General features: G+C 50.9%; 1 protein-coding gene and 1 long non-coding RNA gene across 2 annotated transcripts in view; one reads left to right on the top strand and one right to left on the bottom strand.

Annotated features, from left to right (window-relative positions):
• The window catches only part of CDK18 (cyclin dependent kinase 18), a 70,258-nt gene that overhangs the window by 24,346 nt on the left and 26,529 nt on the right, over positions 1-19,383 (top strand). Inside the window, exon 2 of the mRNA XM_008172703.4 lies at positions 16,077-16,232. Coding sequence (XP_008170925.1) covers positions 16,109-16,232 — 124 coding nt within the window. The 5' untranslated portion in view covers positions 16,077-16,108. The remainder of the gene's footprint in view (positions 1-16,076; positions 16,233-19,383) is intronic.
• Positions 13,856-18,280, bottom strand: LOC135982904 (uncharacterized). Its single transcript, XR_010600384.1, has 2 exons — positions 17,951-18,280; positions 13,856-16,505 (listed from the first exon to the last, which is right to left on the bottom strand). It is a non-coding gene; the product is annotated as an uncharacterized LOC135982904 (long non-coding RNA).

The raw sequence follows: 19,383 nt of genomic DNA, 5'->3' as shown, positions 1-19,383 counted from the left end.
GGTTTACCATGCGGTGTGGATGCTCAGGTGCATGCGTGGGAACGTCAAGTCCACAAACGTTTACAGGGCAGGGTATAAATACCCCGTGGAGGTAGGTTGTGACAGCTGTTTAACAGCACGCAGCTGGTTAGGGCTGGGAGCGAGGCATTGCCGAGTCTAGTTGAAGAGTCAGGGAACTGAAGTGTTCCTGAATGAGTTGTATTTGGGTCAGGACATCAGCTCTCAAAGAGCTTTGCAAAGGATGGGTGAGTATCATCAACCACTTTTTGCATTTGGGGAAACCGAGACACGGGGAGAGGAAATGACTTGCCCAGGATAACAGAGTTTGGAATATGTTTTAGGGGTTTTCAGATTGCGAGGCACTATGGAAATGTAAGGTTGTTGTCGTTATAAGTCAATATGGGTCTTGGATCGGTGTAAGGCTGAACTTTGGTTTTCTGTGTGCATGGGTCCCTGATTCCGTCCTTCTCTGTGTCCCATTATCACCGGTGTTATTTGTATTATAGTAGCACTTCAAGGACCCAGCTTTGATGAGGACCTCATTATGTCAGGTGCGATCCATACAGGTAGTAAGAGACAATCCTTGCCCTAAAGAGCTTGCAATTGAAATAGACAAAGAGTGGGAGGGGAAACTGAGTCACAGAGCTGGGAAGAGACTTGCCAAAGGTCAGTGACAGAGCCAGGTCAGTGACAGAGCCAGGTCACTCAGTGGTTGACTCCTGCCCCCACAGAAGTCAATAGCAAAACTCCTCTTGACTTCCACGGGGCCAAGATTTCACCTCAGGTCTCCTGAGTCACAATCGAGTGCTACATCTGCTCAACTATACTGCCACCACTATGATCGCTAAGAGCTCAAGACCCATCTACTGAGTGGCAGCAAATTAAACTTGTAATTTAAACAGTTCCAAGAAATAAATGAATACAAAGCCAAATGCACTTGTTTGGACCTTGGGTGAGTTCGATACGTTCACCGTCACTGAGATTCTCATATTATTATAACCCTATTCTTGGCCAGATCCTCAGCTGGTGACAAATGACGGGGCTGTCTTGGTTTGAAGGGGACTGTGCTGACTTCCATCAGCTGAGTATCTGGCCCAATAATCCCCTGAAAATAAGGAGCGTACCAGGGACATGCTGACACAATCACCTTCGCTACCGCTCGTCAAGAGCCCTGGTAGACTAGCAGACAATATGGGTATTGAACAGGCTACAGCTACTGGTGTGTGACAGGACCGTCTGTACTGGGCCAACGGGCTATTAATGGCCTATTGTCCAGCTGGCCAAACACGAGATACAGTCTCTCAGGTTAACCCCAGCCAAAGAATAAGCTCCTATCGGCTCTTGGTTGCCGAAATAATGACTGTCATTTTAGTGCCTTCACTCAGAGCCATCAAGCGTTGCAAGGCTGTGACAGAGGGTCCTAGTGTGAAGTGCTGACTACACCGCCTGGGGCCATAGAGAGGCAGAGATACAAAGGAAATACAAGCCCCCTTTGTGTGATCCTGTTACTGGGCTCATTGTCAGGACTTAGGGGAACCGGGATGGAACTGCTTATCCAGCAAAACAGCTCTCCTGCCCGTGTGCAGCAGTGTGCTGAGTGCAGGTTATGGTAGCTGGAGGCTGGACCTGGAGGAAGCTTTGTGTAAATTTTGCCTTGTGAGGCCTGGCAGGGTCTCTCTCTGTGTGCTTTGGACACCAGGTTTGGATATAGCTTCCCTCGCTTCTAGTCATCGCTTTGGTTCGGGTGCATTACCATTTCTGCTTCACCGGGACCCCACTGGGTTACCTCGTTGTCTTCACGGGTCCCGTGAATGAGGAGTGTTGTCGGGGGAGGTGGGGGTTGAGCAAAGGAGTAGGATCAAAACCACAGTGCACAAGGTGCTGTACATGTGCAGAGCGACTGAGAGTCCCTGCCCCACCAGGCTGACAATCAAAGAAAGACAGACGAAAGGTGGGAGAAGCTTTATCCTCCCTGGTATACAGATGGGGAAACTGAGGCACGGCGAGAGTAAGTGAGAGGTGGGGATTGAACCTCTCAACTTCTCAACTTCCTCTCTGACCAGGGCCTGGGGACTTGGAAGCTCGGGGAGTTCCCTGTGCCAGAAACGGGCTGCTGATAATTACAAACGTGCTGTTGCTGACGCCAATGTGAGGGAAAAGCGGCAGCCCAGGAAATGGAGTCAGTCCCTCAAGGAGCTAAGTTCTTCTTTCAAGCAAGTGCTTGATGCAAACAGCCTGCCCTGGGATCCGGGCTCCTGCTCTTTGCTGCGGGGCTCCTGTAGATTGATAGGAGTTGACTGCCCTCCCCTCCTTGCAGGAGCATGATCTCCCGGCAGGGGTCTTTGTTTCCTGCCTAGGAGTGAAATGTCAGGGCCTCTGAACGGCACACTCAGCAGCAGGAGAACTGCATGCCAAGCAGGGCTGTGGCCTTGTTCTCTCCCCTCATCACTCACGCTTCCTGGAGAGCAACTGGCACAGACAGCTGCATGGGGAGGCAAGGGGAGTTCCCAGGGCTCCACCGGGGCTGAATTGAATGAGTTTCCTGTGGGTAAACAGCGTCATTAGGAACCAGAGACAGGGAGAGATTTTAGCCAAGAGGAGGAGACCCTTATATCTCTGTCGATAGGGTGCTACCGAATCCGTTGTGGAAATAGCTGTGCAGTGTGCGTGCCTCATCACCAGCAGGCGGGCTTAGTAATAAAGGCCCAGGACCGGTGGCTTACATGGCATGAGCTGGCTGAATAGTAATGCCTATTTCTGACCTAGAGCGTTTCGCCAGTAGGTCTCAAAGCGCTTCACAATCTATTAGTGTGTTTATCTGCACCACGCCCCCATGAGGTCAGGCAGGGCTCTTAGCCCTAGTTTTTATAGATGGGGACCTGAGACACAGAGAGGCCAAGTGACTTGGCCAAGGTCACACAAGAATTGCATGGCAGGAGCTGGGAATTGCACCTGGGTCTCCACCTCCTAAGCCAGTGCCCTAACCACTGTTAACTGTTACCACTCAAGAAAGAGATCTTGGAGTCATTGTGCATAATTCTCTGAAAACATCCACTCAGTGTGCAACGGCAGTCAAAAAAGCAAACAGAATGTTGGGAATCATTAAGAAAGGGATAAATAAGAAGACAGAAAATATCATATTGCCTCTGTGTAAATCCATGGAACTCCCACATCTGGAATACTGAGTGCAGATGTGGTTGCCCCATCTCAAAAAAGATATATTGGAATTGGAAAAGGTTCAGAAAAGGGCAACAAAAATGATTAGGGATATGGAACAGCTTCTGTATGAGGAAAGATTAATAAGACTGGGACTTTTCAGCTTGGAAAAGAGACGACTAAGTGGGGGATATGATAGAGATCTATAAAATCATGACAGGCATAGAGAAAGTAAATAAGGAAGTGTTATTTACGCCTTCTCATAACACCAGAACTAGGGGTCACCAAATGAAATTAATAGGCAGCAGGGTTAAAACAAACGAAAGGAAGTATTTTTTCACACAACGCACAGTCAACCTGTGGAACTTGTTGCCAGAGGATGTTGTGAAGGCCAAGACTATAACAGGGTTCCAAAAAGAACTAAATAAGTTCATGGAGGACAGATCCATCAATGGCTATTAGCCAAGATGGACAGGGATGGTGTCCCTAGCCTGTGTTCGCCCAACAGGGGATGGATCACTTGATGATTACCTGTTCTGTTCGTTCCCTCTGGGGCACCTGGCATTGGCCCCTGTCGGAAGACAGGATACTGGGCTAGATGGACCTTTGATCTGGCCCAGATTGCCCATTCTTATGTTCTTATGGACCATCCTTCCCGTCCATTTCCTGCGTAAGGTGGGACATGAACTGATGTTGGCAGAGTCAGGTTCAAAGGACCACTGCTTATCCCCCGGAGCAACCTCCCAGGCTGTTGTGGGGGATGTGCCACCTTGTGGCTAGGACTCAGACCTGAGATTCCCATGTGTTTGGATGAGTACACTCTGAAATCCCCATGCACGCTTATTCTTCATCGCAGGGTGTTCTGGTTATTTCAGTCCCACCTGCTAACTAGATCTAATCTCCCTTCCGCTCCCATTCCTCTAGCCACACGCACTTCCTCCACCTCACCCCATCTGCTAGTGCAACACAACAGGCTAGTGGTAGCCTTCAAAGTGACCCTCGATTTGAGCAACCTCCGCTTTGAAAAAGTTCTGGTCCCGGCTCAGCCTCTTTCACTGAATGCATAGCCATGCTCTGGGTTCCAACTCACTTCGGGGTGCTTTTCCCAATTTCCTGCTGCCCTGCCTCTTGTGCAGTCATTTACACCAGTGCCAATGGGTGTAAAACTCTACCATGTTTTCACACTCACTTTGCGCTGATGTTCTAGGGCCTAGGCAGTCTCCAAACCTCGTCTCTTCCTCTATACCCGATCCTGGCAGTTGTGTTCAAGGAATGTGCTTGCTGTCTGTCCCTAGGGTTGGATTCCTGAGGGCATGAGGAATGGCATGGCCAGTGGAGGGATCTGAGCTCTGCAATGTGAGCCCTCAGAAACTGCCAGCCTCTATCAAACTAAACTAATCTCTCCAGGCATTCGATCATGCTTGTCGCTGTAGTTTCTGAGCATGTTATTGGAATGCTGGCGTTCTCTAGGATACTGTGTAAGATGCATCTGTTCAACCTGGCTTTTTAGCCAGCAGGAGATGTACCGTTGGCTGGGGGAAGAAGGGGCTTGTTAATTTGGCAGAAGATTTATTGTCGGTATGGGGTGGGGGGTGAAAGGCAGGAAGCGGTGTAGTTTGTGGTCATGGGTTGAAATTCTGTGCTGCCCCTCGTGGAGCCAAAGGGCTTTGCAGTCTCTGCTCCCTCAGGATTCTCAGCCACCCCAGGGGGTCAAAATGACCTCCAGCATAAATTAGAGCAGCCACAGGGGTGTTCTAATTTATCTCAGCCTCCCAAGAACATCTGAGTCTCTGCAATGGTATGTGCCAACTCCTTCCCCCATCCCCATTCTGGCAGACCTCCTGTAAGGGGGCCAGTGTAGGGCTGTGCTGGGGGAATTCAGAGCTGTGCCTGCTCAGAAGGAATTCTCCCTTAACCCTTCATGTTACAATGCCAGAGTGACGGATAGGGTTTGGGGTAAGGGATGGAATCTGTCCCACAATGGTTATGTGGCAGCCTCTGCTGCTGCTTCTCGGCAAGGATAGAACCCTAGACCTCCAGCTCTAAGGCACAGGCCTCTCCTACTTGACTTTAAAGAGTAACTGCAACAGCTAGTAGCTGTAGTAGGCTGTTATCCTGTGTATTGTCCAGTCATTAGAAGGGGACACCACACACTTATCCCATGTGTTACATAGATTAGTGTCTATTCAGTATGATGCCCATGTCTCCATAGGGATAGCCACCTAATCAACCAGTGCCTTGATTCATTATTTACTTAGCCCTGTAAGCGCATGCGGTCCTGTACAGTGGATATGTTTGCCAAGCAAATAAGAGCCTCCACTCTGAAAAGCCTCCAACACCAACAATAACGAGTCAATGCTACCTAATAACTGTGAGAATAAAAAATAAATACTGAATCACAAGGCCTGCTGGAATGGAAAGGGGGCTGTTGCGCATAGTGATGGCAAGTTACTTATTGGCAGTTCTCTGGAATATCTGTCTCTTGAATTCCACAGCAGTACGTCAGAGAGTTCTTCTCGGATGAATACAAGAGAGATTCATCTGGCTAATTACAGCCCAACTGTCTGTTGAAATAGTTTCCTGTGAAATATTGAGCAGAGGTATTGCTAATGCAGCTACTATAGCTTTAGTAAGCAGTTAAGTATCTTGTCATCAGTCCATGTAATTAGCATTCTTGCCTGGATTTAGCTTTGGGTTCTGTCAACAGTTTTAGCCAAGTATTTACTATTTGGCTGTTACAGATCATTCACATCACTCGGTTTAATCCCGATTTCTTAGCCAAATTCCAATGAGAGCGATTTCATTTTGTCTGCTGGGGCCTAAGTTTCCCGTTGCCGTTTCAGTGGGATTCTTCACTTCCTGTCCTAAAGTGCTGTGTGATGCAAATCAGCTGACTCTTTCCATCCCGGGGTGGCTGCCTTTCAGTGGTGGTTGTCATAATTCACTTTGTGCTTTGGGATCCTTTGAGCTCAAAACCATAATATTGGTAATACTATAATACCTAGCTCTTGTATAACACTTTTTATCAGTAGACCTCAGAATACTTTACAAAGGAGAGGAGTCATTATCATCTCAATTTTTCACAGTTGGGGAAACTGAGGCACAGGGAAGTGCTGTCACTTCCCCAAGGTCACCAAGCCAGTCAATGGCAGAGCTGGATCTAGAGCCCAGGTCTTCCAAGTCACAGTGCAGTGCTCCACCCTCTAGCCCACACTGCCAGCCCCTGTAAAAGAGTTGTATGAATGCACATGGTATTATTGTTTTGCTTCTGTAAAGGCGGCATTGAAAGGTTTAACATGCTCTGATAGAGCCGATAAACACGTCTATTTCCTTTCGTAGCAGCAGCCAAAACTCATTTAATACAAGAGAAGGCCACTAACAGTCATTATTTTGAAATCCATTCTTGAGAGACTGGGCTCTCTCTGGCTCATTAGTGGGGTCTGCTCCTTGTAATTACTCAAGCGTATGCCACAGCTCAGAAGAAACCCAAACAAAAATACCCGTCTCCCCAGTGCAAGAGACTGTAGATGCTATTGCCTTCAGTGACATTGCCAGTCATCTGCAGGTTTCCAGGAGCCGGTGAGAATGCAACCCCAGTGACTTCTTCATCAGCTGATTCCAAAAAGCTTTTGTCACTTCTGCTGTGTGAGGAACACCCGCAGCCACGGTGCCCTGAGGCTAGTCTGTCTTGTTCAGTGGTTCTGGTTTTCCCACAGTAATAGTTCCTTCTGGCTACTCACCTCTTGAACCTGCTGCTCCCAAAGGTTTGAGGGAGTGTCTCCTCTCCACCTTCTTGATCAGAGCAGTGAGGGGAGGGTCTGATGCAAGAAGAGATTAAGCTCTATATTGAAGATCCCCTGGCTAGGGAGGTGGAGACTAACGCCAACGTTTCCCAGAATGGCCACTAATCTAGAGCGCTTTGGTTTTTGGATACCAAACTTGAGACACAGGGGACCAGTTTTTCAGAAGTATCCAGCACACACTTCTGGCCAGGTTGGGTGCAGAGCTCTTTCGAAAACGCGTCCCCTAGTGCCAGATGTTCAGAGTGCTGAGAAGCACCTGCCACACCCACTGACTCCTTCCATCTGCAAGTGCTCAGGACCGCTGCAAAATCAGACCTAAAAATAGAGACACCCAAAATCAGAGGCTGCCTTTGACAATTTGGCCCTGGGTGCCTCAAATCAAGCACCCAAAGGTGGAAACTTTTGAAAGTTTGGGCTGAAGCTGCTTCGTTGAAGTGAAATGTTTGAAGCTGAAACTCTCTAGAGTTGGGCTTTGACTCAGCCATTGATGCAGCAGTCCTGGATCAACTCCCTAATGTAGACATGATTCCCACCAGTGCAGTGCTGTTTGCAGTGGTGCAATTTACCCTGGCTTGAAACTGGGGTATGCTTCACTGATGTCAGTCACTCGGCACCCTGTGTAAATCATATCTACGCTGGGGGTTGCCCTGGTACAGCTGAAAACCCAGTGCAGAGCCTTAGAAACAGGGCTGAAACCTGACTGCATCAGAGATATTTTGCACCTGCCAGGCAGGACTGATCACGACAGGGTGGTGGCATCTCCGCTTTAATGCAGCTCGTGACCATACAGTACGAAGTAGGATGAATTCTTGTTTCGGGGAAATGGGGGGAGGATGGGGAGAACAATAACCATCCCATAAATTACAGCCTGTGGACATTTTAATGTGAACCTCTTCATCACATGTCAGATCTTGATTTCGTTGGAGGAAGCAGCCAGTGTTACACAGTGCACAAAGTCATAAAGATAATGAACACCGAATAGTTCAGGCACATAGCAGGAGAGGTAACTAACAATATCCTTGTGATTTCTTTGCAGCTATTTTTACCCCATATCCACTTCCTCTCTGAGCAGGTTTATATTTAGTAGCTTATAGCAGCTAACGCTCTGGTAGGTGGCAATGAGAGGAAGAGAGATTCTCAGCACTGGGATGTTGGATTCTATTAAGTCAATGATTACTTGCATTAATTTTGGGAGTGAGTGGGGGAAGGGGCAGACCTTTTTTCCATTCTCATTTTCACCGTTTCAGATTTAATGTCTTTTTATTCCCTGACTCTTCCTTGGTTCTCCACCTCTGGAATCCAGGCTCCTGCATAGTGCCCCCTTCTGGCCATGGCACAATACAGAATCATAATAGTGAAGGAAAAAGAAAAGAGCTCAGAAGGGATATCAACTATCATGCTTCAGAGTACAAACCAACCTCTATCTGATTACGGTCAGGAAGAAATTTGCCCATGTCGGCAGATTAACTGCAGGGTTTCTTGCACCTTCATCTGAGCTTGTGGGACTCAGTGTCTGGCACATTCGTCTGAATATCTGATGCTGAACTAGATGGACTCATGGTCTGATCCAGTGTCATACTTCTGCTGTTCCTTTGTCACAGCAGGCCTGGTGGCAGCTGATGCAACAGTCCCTGTGGTTCTTCAGCCTCCAGGAGAAACAAGAGCTTATCCAGGGCCAGGCACCGTTTTCCGTGGAAGGGGTCAGGCACCACAGACGGCACCTGCTGAGTTCCTGCACCATTAGATGTGGAAGGTTGGGCCCATTGCCTGACCAACCAGCCTAACAGTGGCGCTGCAACATCCTGCATTCTGTCATGGACCCGTTTCACCTCCTAACAAACGCCCCCATGGCTTGGGTCTCAAAAATCTTCTGTTCTCTGCATCACAAGCTCATCTGCTGTGTCTTCACCGTAATAATAAATTTGCTAGGCTGGGCTAAATAATCAGTCCCTAAAGCCGCTGCTTTATAGGGGCTCCCTAACTGCCCCCTGCTTGTGCATTGGCTTCTGTCCTCCTCTCAGGCCTGTCTGCATGGCAAAGGGCCCTACTTGTTTTTGCCAGCTGTCGCTGCAGTGCTAGTCTGGAGCATTGCCGCAGATACACATTCTTTCCGTGCTTCACCAGATCAAACAAGTTCCTGGGCCTCGCATCTGTGTGGCACTTGATGTAATTCCCCGAGCCACGCCACCTCTGCACCTCCCTCAGCCTCGTTCCCTACTGACGGCAGCGTCACCACTGCCCAGGACCAGATTCCAGAGTGGCTCATTGCTGGCAGCGAAGCAGAACGAGGGTGGAGAGCTTTCCTCCTGCTGCCACTGGGAAAAACAAATAAGCTTGACAAATATGCAGCTGAAGTCCCAGAACAGAGATTCCACTCAGAGCCTGGGATCTGCTCTCTTACATCCTTCCTGAGCAAGGGAGACTTTCTGTCTTGTGGTTAAGGCACTAGACTGGGATTCAGGAGATCAGCAGTCAGTTCCCTGTCCTGCCACAGACTGCCTGTGTGACCTTGGGCAAGTCACTTCATCTCTCAGTGCCATAGTGCTCCAGCTGTGAAATGGAGATAATAATCCTCACCTTCTCCCACCTTTTGTCTGCCTGGTCTATAGACTGTAAGCTCTTCTGTGCATGGGCTGCCTCTCGCGATGGGTATGTCTACACTGCAGTCACGGGGTGTCCATTGAAGCGTGAGTAGATATATCCGAGCTAGCTCGACACAGTGGCAGCGTGCACTCTGTGCAGGGTGTACAAGCCCATCTGGAAGCTGAGTAATTATTCGCACTGTTTAGCCTGCTGCAGCTTCTTGGCTCCAGTACCCCAGCTCACTAGAGTAAAGCTAGCTCTCGGGTATGTCTACTCGAGCTGTAATTGCACCCTGTGATTGCAGTGTCAGCGCACCCTATGTGTGTATAGAGCACGCAGTGCAAGGGACCTCTGGGCCCTAGCGTAACACACATTCATCAACAACAATTTCAAGCAGCTCTGCCAACGAGAGGTTGAAAGAGGGTCAGAAATTGCTGGGTGTCCACCCTTGATATCAGACCCTTTCAAAATGTCTCACATTGGGTGCCCCAAATCACTAAGGGTCTGTCTACACTGAAATCAGAGGTGCGACTGCGGCATGTGTAGACACACCCCAGCTAGTTTTCATCTAGCTAGCTCCAGTAACAATAGCAGTGAAGCTGCAGCAGCGTGGGCTATCCGCTTGAGTACATGCCCAGGGTCCTGGGTGGGGTTCCACAGCCCATGCTACTTCCTATATTGCTGTTGGTATCCGAGCTGGCGAGACCAAAGCTAGCTGGGGTGTGTCTACACGTCACACGTGCTGAAGTCACACCTCTGACTGCAGTGTACACATACCCTAAGTCACTTTTGAAGCTCTTGACCAGTCTCTCCAGGGTTGGGCTGAGGTGTCTTGGGATATGTCTACACTGCAGCTGGGAGCAAGTCTCCCAGCCTGGGTAGACAGACTGATGCTAGCATGCTAACGATAGCAGTGTGGACGTTCTGGCTCAGGCTCTGAAGCCCACCCGACCCCCTATGCTTGAGAGCCTGATCCCCAGCTTGAACCAGTTAGATCTTAGCTCCATTAGCACAAGTCTGTGCAGGCTGGGAGGCGGTGTAGACATATCTTAGACATACCATAGTGTAGACATACCATAGACTTCATGGGCTAGTTTGGAGGAGTCTTGCACTATGCTTTTACCTGCTCTGCGAAATGAAGCAAGGACTGTCAGTTTCAAGTGACATCTTTCAGGAGAATTTGAAGCAAAGTAATTGCAGTGTCTGGTGCTGCTAGTGTGTAATCTTCCTGAACACATCATTACGCATAGTAATACTACAGTAATGATATCTGTTGTTCACATAGCACTGTGGATGCCAAAGCACTTTACATGCTGTGTATTTGGCCCTAGCTACTGAGATGCAATCATCTCTGCAGCACCCAGCAGCAAAATGCAGCAGCTGTTTCACAGCATGCTACATAGTAGTTTAGGACAGGAAGTGAAGAAGAAAACTGCAGTTAGTTCAAAGTGGGTGCAAGGGTGGAAGGAAGAATGTAATTGCCCATATTGGAATTGGGGTTAGAACCTCTTAGGGTCTACACTGGAGATGGAAGGTGTAATGTCCAGCTCATGTAGACATACCCTCGTTAGCTCTGATCCAGGTAATGAAGAGTAGCTGCGCTGCTGTGGGAGGAGTTAGCCACCCAAGTATCTACCTAGCATCTTGGACAGGTACATACTTGGGGCAGCTAGCCCCCACGCTGCTCAAACTTCTGTTTTTAGTACACTAGGTTGGTCCGAGCTAGCGCGAGTATGTTTACACGAGCCAGAAGTTACACCTGCAGCTCGAAGTGTCAACATACCCATAGTCTTTCAAAGAGTCCCATGCCATCACCTGGTCAGGAACCCTGCTTGCTGCCTCAATTGAAAGACAGCTCCTCCTGCTGGGGTGTGGCTGAACATTACTTTGGAGAGAACACCCCCTATTCGAGCACGGCTGCAGGTCTGGATTTTCCCAAGAGTTCTCCCATCCGCTGTCTGTCAACTAGAGCCCCAGTCATTGCAGCGCAGCATGGGCACATGGCACAAATGCTTGGTCGCTTCCCCCAGTGCTGCTTTAACAGCATGAGTGAGCGCACACAGCTGGAGTGAGAGACATCGGATCCATTTAGCTCCATGGATGCACATGACACGAATGGCACTGTCTAATGTGCTTAGGTTAGACCTTGCTTAGCTTGTCAGATGGAGGATAGTAAACATTGGTCACCACTCTGCTGGGGCTTATTAAATAGTAGGGTTAAGAGAACGCCCCCTGCCTCCCCTGTAACCAACCCCCCAAGCCACCCAGTTGTCTGCTGTGATTCTAGATGTGCTCGTGCCGCGATCGACCCTTTGTCTGTAGATGGAGAGGTTTGCCAGGCTGGGGGATGTGGGGAGAAGTGGGGTTGCAGGAAACCTGGTTGAGTGCAGCCTTAGCTCAGGTTAATACCCGGGTTTCCCAGGCGCTGAACTTGAGAGATTGCCTCAGTGTTACCGTAGGAGGCTGGGTCTGGGATGCGTGCGCGCTGGGGCGACAGCAGCTGATGACCGTGGAGAATGTTTATATTACTGACAGATGATCTGTTAAGGTTTCAGATGCAAGCGTTTCAACCCAAGTGTGCTGGTTGCCACAGCAACACGATGCATTAACTCCCCGGATGTGGTGTCTGAGCCCATCAGTCTGGAATGTGATCACCATTTGTTTGTGCTGGTATCACAGGGGCGGCCAGGGGAGGGAATGAGCTACCAGCAGACAGCAATACAGCAGACCCCTTCCCGCTTTGAAGGTCTGAAGGGGATTGAGGTCTGGGGCAGAACCCCCTGAAGTAGCATTCAGTGAACTGGGAGCCAGCGGCTGATATGCCCTTTAAGATTCCTTCTGTGCTGCAGGATGAGTGACTTTAAAGGAATGCAGTGCTCCTGAATGCCAGTCCCCTGCCAGGTACATGGGCCTGGTGGAGGGGCAGCTCATCTGAGCCCAAGATATTCCATCCTTCCCCTTTCAGCCCCCCACTGCCCTCAGCACAGCCACCACCCTCCAGTCAGCGTCAGGGCCAGGAGACAAGGCCCAAGGCAGTCAGAGACATAGCACATGGAGGATCTGACTTCAGCCCCTTGTCCCCCAGCCCACTAGGGCAGTGGGGGTGTGATATAGAGAGAGCGATTCTAAGGTAGCAGGACCTTGACATGGCTTTCCCTGCATCTTCCCTCCCCTGCCCCCCATGGACTGGCGGCTGGCAAGAAAGACACAGGGCTGAGGCAGTCAGTCCCAGAGCTGCTACAGTCCCACCCCCTGCAAGGGGACATGCCTGTGAGGGTCAGCATGAACTAGCCACTGGGCAACAGGGAGGGAGCCCAATCAATGGCTTTGCCTGCCAGTGCCTTGTGGCCAGCAGGGGGTAGCTGCCGGGTGCTGCTGAGCCATCGATTATTTCCCCGCTTCTTGTTAAGCAACAGCTGCTACATTTACTCCGCTGCTGTGCAAAAAAAGAAAAGAAAAAATCACTTCTCTCGCAGTGGGAGGGTGGGTGGAGTGGGCGCAGCCAGCTCTGGCTGGAGGCAGGAGGCAGGCTGTTCCGGGTCAGTGGGATTCTGTCCGGTCATTATGGTGAAAGGGTTAATTGACGGGGCAGCAGCCTTCCCCCTCCTGCCAGCACACCTCATCGCTCCATCGCTTTCATGGACCATCGTAAAGCAAAGTACCTGCTCGGGGCTGGAAGAGTAGGGCGGCTGCACATGAGGACTGGCAGAGCGGGGTGGGGCTGGCAGTACTGGATGAATGGGGGGCTGCAGGTTGCCACTGAGAGGCATCAGCTGATTTCTGTATGGGGGGAACCCAGGACTGGAATAGTGGGGGGCGCTATGGGTCAGGATTGAAGGGCATTGGTTGATCTCTGTGGGTGGGGAACCCGGGGCTGGAATAGCTGGGGGCTGTCCAGGATTGAGGTGCTTTGGCAGAGCTGTGTGGGGAGTCCAGGACAGACATGGCAGGGGTGGGGCTGCAGATCAGAATTAAGGGGCATTGGCAGAGCTGTGCAGGGACTCTCTCCCTTTACGAGGTTTGGTTTATCCCGTCAGTTTCAGGAGCCGGGAGCGTTACCCTTTTCCTAAAACTGTCACCCCAGACAATTACTGTAACCAGAAGGCATCTCGTCTGTTTTTAAACACCAAGCGCAGAATGTGAGCAGCTCCTAGGCCAGGCCCGGTCTCCGTTGCTGAGCTAGGGACGGAAGCTGCAGTGCGCAGTGCAGTGGCTTGTAAGCATTGGGAATTAAGACTGCTGCAGCCATGCCCTGCATGTGTTCGTTCAGCCAGCCAGAGAAACAATGAACTTCACTCTTTGTCCCTTGGGGGTTTTCTTCATTTAAGGGTTTTATTCTTTAATCAGATCTGTGGCTAAGAGGATTTCAGTGTCCATAAGGATTGGAATCAGACAAGAGACTGTAAATGAACAGTGAACGCTCAGGGCCTCACTTCTTCTCTTACATCTCAGGGGTCCCCTCCCAGTCAGAACCTCAGTCCTCTCTTCCCTTGGGAGTTCGCTGGTGCCCCAGAAAGTCTCTTTGGCAAAGGCAGAGCATAGAAACTGGAGAGACGCGGCCTGGAAGCTTAGAGGATTTTCCTTTTCTTCTCTGTGGGAGTTAAATCTTCTTTCTCTTTATTCATTCACTCTTTCTTTCTTTCCTTCCTTTTCTCCCCCACTCCATAGCCCTCGCCCTTTCCAGCTAGGACTGGGAGTCTAAGCATGTTGCAGACCAGAGTGAGACTATGTATTTATTTCGATATGCCTGTATTTAGGTGTCTAGAACACAGCCCCTGGGCCCATGTGACAATGAACGACGAAAAGGCAAGCACCGGGGGCCTGTTAGATCAGAGTTAACTAATGAAAACACAAGGGGCCTGGTTCCTTACTGACTTACAGTAAGGCCCCGTATGCTGCTCTCACAACGTAAAGGGGCCTTGAAGCAGGTGGAAGGAATGCCCTGAGCATATCCCGTGTACTGGGGCCTCCCCAGCTAGTTTAGCACTGGCCTGAGGGCTCTATGCTGGCCTCCTCCCAGCACAGAGAACACATGGGGAGCGTGGCTGGAGTGCCCTGCATCTAGGGCTATTCTTTGCTTCCCACGGTGAGCATATAACAGAGCAACCCCAAGGCTGCTTTAATTGTACACACTGGGAGCTGGGCAGGCTCCTGCGCAGCCCCAGAATACATGGGGCAAAATTGTGGCCCCATTGACGCTAATGGTAAAACTCCCATTGATGTCAGTGAGGACAGGCTTCTCCTCTTGAGCTTTGGGTTCAAATTCACCTCAGGCTGTGAATGAAAATGAACCTGGTCCTATTCCAGAGCTTGTGCTTCTCTCAAAGGGATCACACACCTGACAGTCCCTGCTTCGGAGCACGTCATGGTAGGAGGGTTTGCGAGGTCCTGAATGCACTTGTTAGACGCGGGAAAGAGTTTGGAGCCTTTCATCGCTAGGTCACAGGTTCGAATCTGGTCTAGGTTGGTGTCAATCGAGCGGTTACCGTCTGACAACTGTTTGATGATGGGCTACAGTGGAGAGCATTGCTAGGTGTCAGGCTGTTCCCTAGTGAAGGGGTGTTCATAGTGCAAGCGATACCTTAGCTGACTCCTTCACTTACTAAGGGGGCCAGGGTGTGACTGAGGTAGGCACGCTGCTGCCACACCAGGGGGTGAGGGGAGGAGAATGGGATATCCTCTGGCACCTATTGCCTGCTTTGTCCAATGTGCGCCATGTACAGCTCCACGGGAATAAACCTGGAAAACAGATCCACTGGGTTTGGGTCATGTCCCCCAGCTATTCCCAGACCCTTCAGACATGGCCTGATTCTGTTCTGCAGCTGTTGAGGGTGAAAGGTAGAACTTGAGCCATCGCTGAAGCTTTAACAGGAGCGTTTCACTGGCCTGCGGTGGTTATTCCCTATAGAATTCTGCTGCTTCGTCTCACATTATTAGACGGGTGCCGTAATCCATCCTAATTACCCTGCTCAGTCACTAGCGGCTTTGCAGCGCATCTCAGCAGAGCTGACGATGCTGAGCACAAGAGGGGGTCAGTATTTTAGGCATCTGCTCTTCACTGCTGTGAGGCAGCGGAGAGAAGGGAGGCAGAGACAATCATTCCTTTGGCTTAGCATTGAGGATTCACGCTTAGGCCCCGATCCTGCAATCTGAGCCGTCCAGACAGACCCCTGCAGCCAGGCCAAGTCCCACTGAAGTCAGTCAGGCTGTGCATGGGCACATGGGTTCGTCCACGAGGATCCATTGATAGGATCAGTGGTTTGGGTCTGACCCAAGGCCTGCTGAGTTCAGTAGAAAGGCTCCTAGTGATTTCAGTGGGCCCTGGATTGGGCTTCTTATTGGTAAACTCATCAGGAGCACAGACTGTATCTCGGGCCTGATTTTCACCAAGCACTCTCAAGTCCAGTCAGTCAGTGCTGCAGGTGCCCGACACCTCTGCAAATCAGGCCCTGTGCGTCTGGCTCCAGCCCCAAGCGGGTGGTCCTGCATGCAATCCAAGCCCTTCAGCCTACTCTCCTTGCTTTCCCCTTCCAGGGCCCTGCCGTCCCGCCGCATCACAGGATAAAATGAACAAGATGAAAAACTTCAAGCGGCGGTTTTCCCTCTCCGTTCCCCGGACGGAGACCATCGAGGAGTCGCTGGCCGAGTTCACGGAGCAGTTCAACCAGCTCAACAACAGGAAGAATGAAGGTGAGAGGCCGGCAGGTTCATTCTGCCAGCCGGGGAAACCGGTCCAGGCTTGGCCAGAATCCCCTCCAGGCACAGACAGTTGGTGCAGGGTCAGGATTTCTTTCCACTTGACCTTTAACTGTCTCAAATGGGCCCAGAAAAGCAGCACAAATAGTGTGTGCAACCTTGGGCGAGTCCCTGGCCACTCTATGCCTCAGTTTCCCCATCTGTGAAACAGGGGTAATACCTCCCCAACATTCATTCCTCTATGGGGAGCGCCGTGGGTAGAAAGTGCTGTAAAAGGACAAAGCATTGTTATTTTTACATATCATTACACATTAAAGACCAGAGCAAAAAGTGGGGGAGCAAGCAGCTATTCTGCTTAAGGCCTGCGCTTCATTAAAGCATGGGGCCCCCTTCTCCCCGCCAGAAATAGTAGCGATTGGCTCTCTGGCAGGCTCAGGCCTTGTTCACATGCAGGGCAGTTCTCCCCCCACAGCAATTGTCTCAAGCTCTCTGCAAACTCAGCCACACACCGCTCCCTTGTTTCACTCCGGTCACATTTACGCCTTTCTCTGCAACGACAACAGCTAGAAACATATTTTAAAACAAAACAAAAAATCAAGGCTGAGACCCTAATGTAATCACCTGGCTCCTCCATCCAGCCATCTGCTCTCTAAGCTAAGTGTGGAAGAGACCCCGCAGCCCGTACTAGAGATGGTTTTCTTTCCTCCTTGTCCCAGCTCCCTGCCCCTCTGCAGTGCCCGCCGCGGCTAACAGATTACGTCAAGCTGCCGGCACTGCACCCCCCTTAGCAAGCAGCCACGCTTGATGCTCAGAAGCAGCCACTGTGCCTGTCTGCTCCCCCTACCCTGGCAAGCTGGGGCTATAATTAGAAACGAGCCTTTAATTACAGGCATGGAAGCTACCGGGATGAAACGGTGCGAGACTAACGAAGTGCTGGGTGCTGACAGCAGCAGCTGGCAGCGCCTTTCTCAGGGGACATCAGCCCTGGGCTCTCTGGCCCTTGGCTCGTTATCGGCGTGCATCAAACCCAGGCTCTGTCATATAACAAGGCGGCTTCCCCGTTCTCTCACTTTAATGAGTCCTGCTTGTGCCTGGCCTCCTCCCCTTCACTTTTCAAACCAAGGTCTGCAGCAGCCCACTTGTTCTGCCCACCCCTGCTGGTCAGTACCTCTACCCGGGTGACCCGGATGGAACAGGAGCGAGGGCAGAGCTGAGTACTCAATTGTCTCCCTTTTATCGGCCATGAGTCTGTCACTTTCTTGGGAATCCCTGAACCAGGCCCAGGGGTGTGTCTCTACCCCCTGTGTGGCAGGAGAACCTAGTACCAGGCCCAGGGTGTGTCTCTACCCCCTGTGTGGGAGGAGAACCTAGTACCAGGCCCAGAGTGTGTCTCTACCCCCTGTGTGGCAGGAGAACCTAGTACCAGGCCCAGTGGTGTATGTCTACCCCCTGTGTGGCATGAGAACCTAGTACCAGGCCCAGTGGTGTATGTCTACCCCCTGTGTGGCAGGAGAACCTAGTACCAGGCCCAGGGCTGTGTCTCTACCCCCTGTATGGCAGGAGAACCTAGTACCAGGCCCAGGGATGTGTTTCTGCCATTCTAAGAAACAGAAGCCCCCAGTACCAGGCCATGTCTGTATTTCCTTCCCCCTGTTGGAGGCAGAAGAACCTGGCTACAGTTTGCTCCCCATAGTATGTGGTAAATTCCTCACCTTGCAGCCTGTGCCCTTCCCATGCGGTACAGCCCAGACATGGTGCCCATCTCCACTGTCCCCAGTTCTGCGTCATTCCATCGGCGTCATTCCCTCGCTCCCATACAGCCCGCTCCTTCTGGCCCGAGATCTCTTGATTAAGTTTCTCACAGATTGTAAACAAGCCTGTGAAGTCACCTCTGCGCTGCCCTTAATCTCCTTCCCCTGAAAGCTGCGGATGTTATTTATTAAGAAGCCTGACAGCCGCATTTGTCCGACGTGTCTCTTCAGCCCTCTGCGGATGGCATTTAATAAACCCCTTGCCGCTGGGAGCTCCCTGCCCACAGTATTGCGCCATCCGGCATTGGCAGGGGCAGGCTCAGCAGGGGAATGCCGCGTAAAGATGCACCAACCTGTCTAGCACTGTGTGGGCTTGATCCACAGCCCACTGATGGCAGAGGGCATCTTCCTACAGATTTCAACGGTCTTTGGATCAGGGAGGGGGCCATGGTTACTGCAGGTTGGGATTCAGCAGGAAAGGGATTGGTTTGCTTTTTTCTGGAAGGGTGCAGTTTAAATATTCCTGCTGCTCACGTTTCTGAACGAGTCTCCTGGGCTCTCTCTGCCCGTTCTGCGTGGCAGGCTTGAAAACAGGGCGTGTTGGCATCTCCTCAGATGAACATGTGTCCAAGGATAACACGTGCAGGGAATCAAATTTCATGCACCATGGAGAGAGCTAATCATTGCAGGGATCAGGAAATCATTTTCCTTTCATCACACTGCGGAGCTGGCCGGGGGAATTATTTAATTATTTTCCCCAGCCTCGGCCGCTGCTGACAGCAGGTTATTGGAACTGATTAGACTCAGAGGCAGAGGTAGAATTGCAAATTCTGTAGGGGTGGCGGGGGGGCCAATAACCTGTCCCTTAACCAAGGCATGCTGCAGCCTAAAGGGGGGATGTTACCATCTCGACACTGGCGTTTTCCTTTATTATGAGCCGTATCACTTATCGATTGACCCAAGCTCTGAGACTCGGCGCCCCAAGTCTTGTATTGCAGTGTAGACATAATCCAGAGAATTTAAAGCCAGAAGAGACCACAAGATCATCTGCTCTGGCCTCCTTTATAGCAGACCACCACCTGGCACCTGCCCACTAACTCAACAACTGAAGAGCGACCCACGTATTGCAGCCCGCAGGGGACTAGGGCTTACGGGTGGATCCCCCACTGCTGCAGCAGTGGGAGCACTAGTGTAGACAGGCTGCTAACAGCTTTGCCTCCCTATTGTCTGGACCAGCCCTGAGCAAGGTTAGGCGACTTGGGCCTGATTTTTAAAAGGACTCAGCACGCTGGCTGCGAGTTAGATGCTGAGCTCTAGTGAAAATCCAGCATCATAAGGAAAGTGGTGGGAGTGCTGAGTACTTGGGAATCTGCCCTGGATTTAGGGGCCTAAAT

This window comes from Chrysemys picta, chromosome 4 (assembly GCF_011386835.1).
Source record: "Chrysemys picta bellii isolate R12L10 chromosome 4, ASM1138683v2, whole genome shotgun sequence".
In the NCBI taxonomy this organism is placed as follows: Eukaryota; Metazoa; Chordata; order Testudines; family Emydidae; genus Chrysemys; species Chrysemys picta.
Note: the sequence above shows the minus strand (reverse complement) of the source record. Positions and strands in the feature narration are given on the sequence as shown.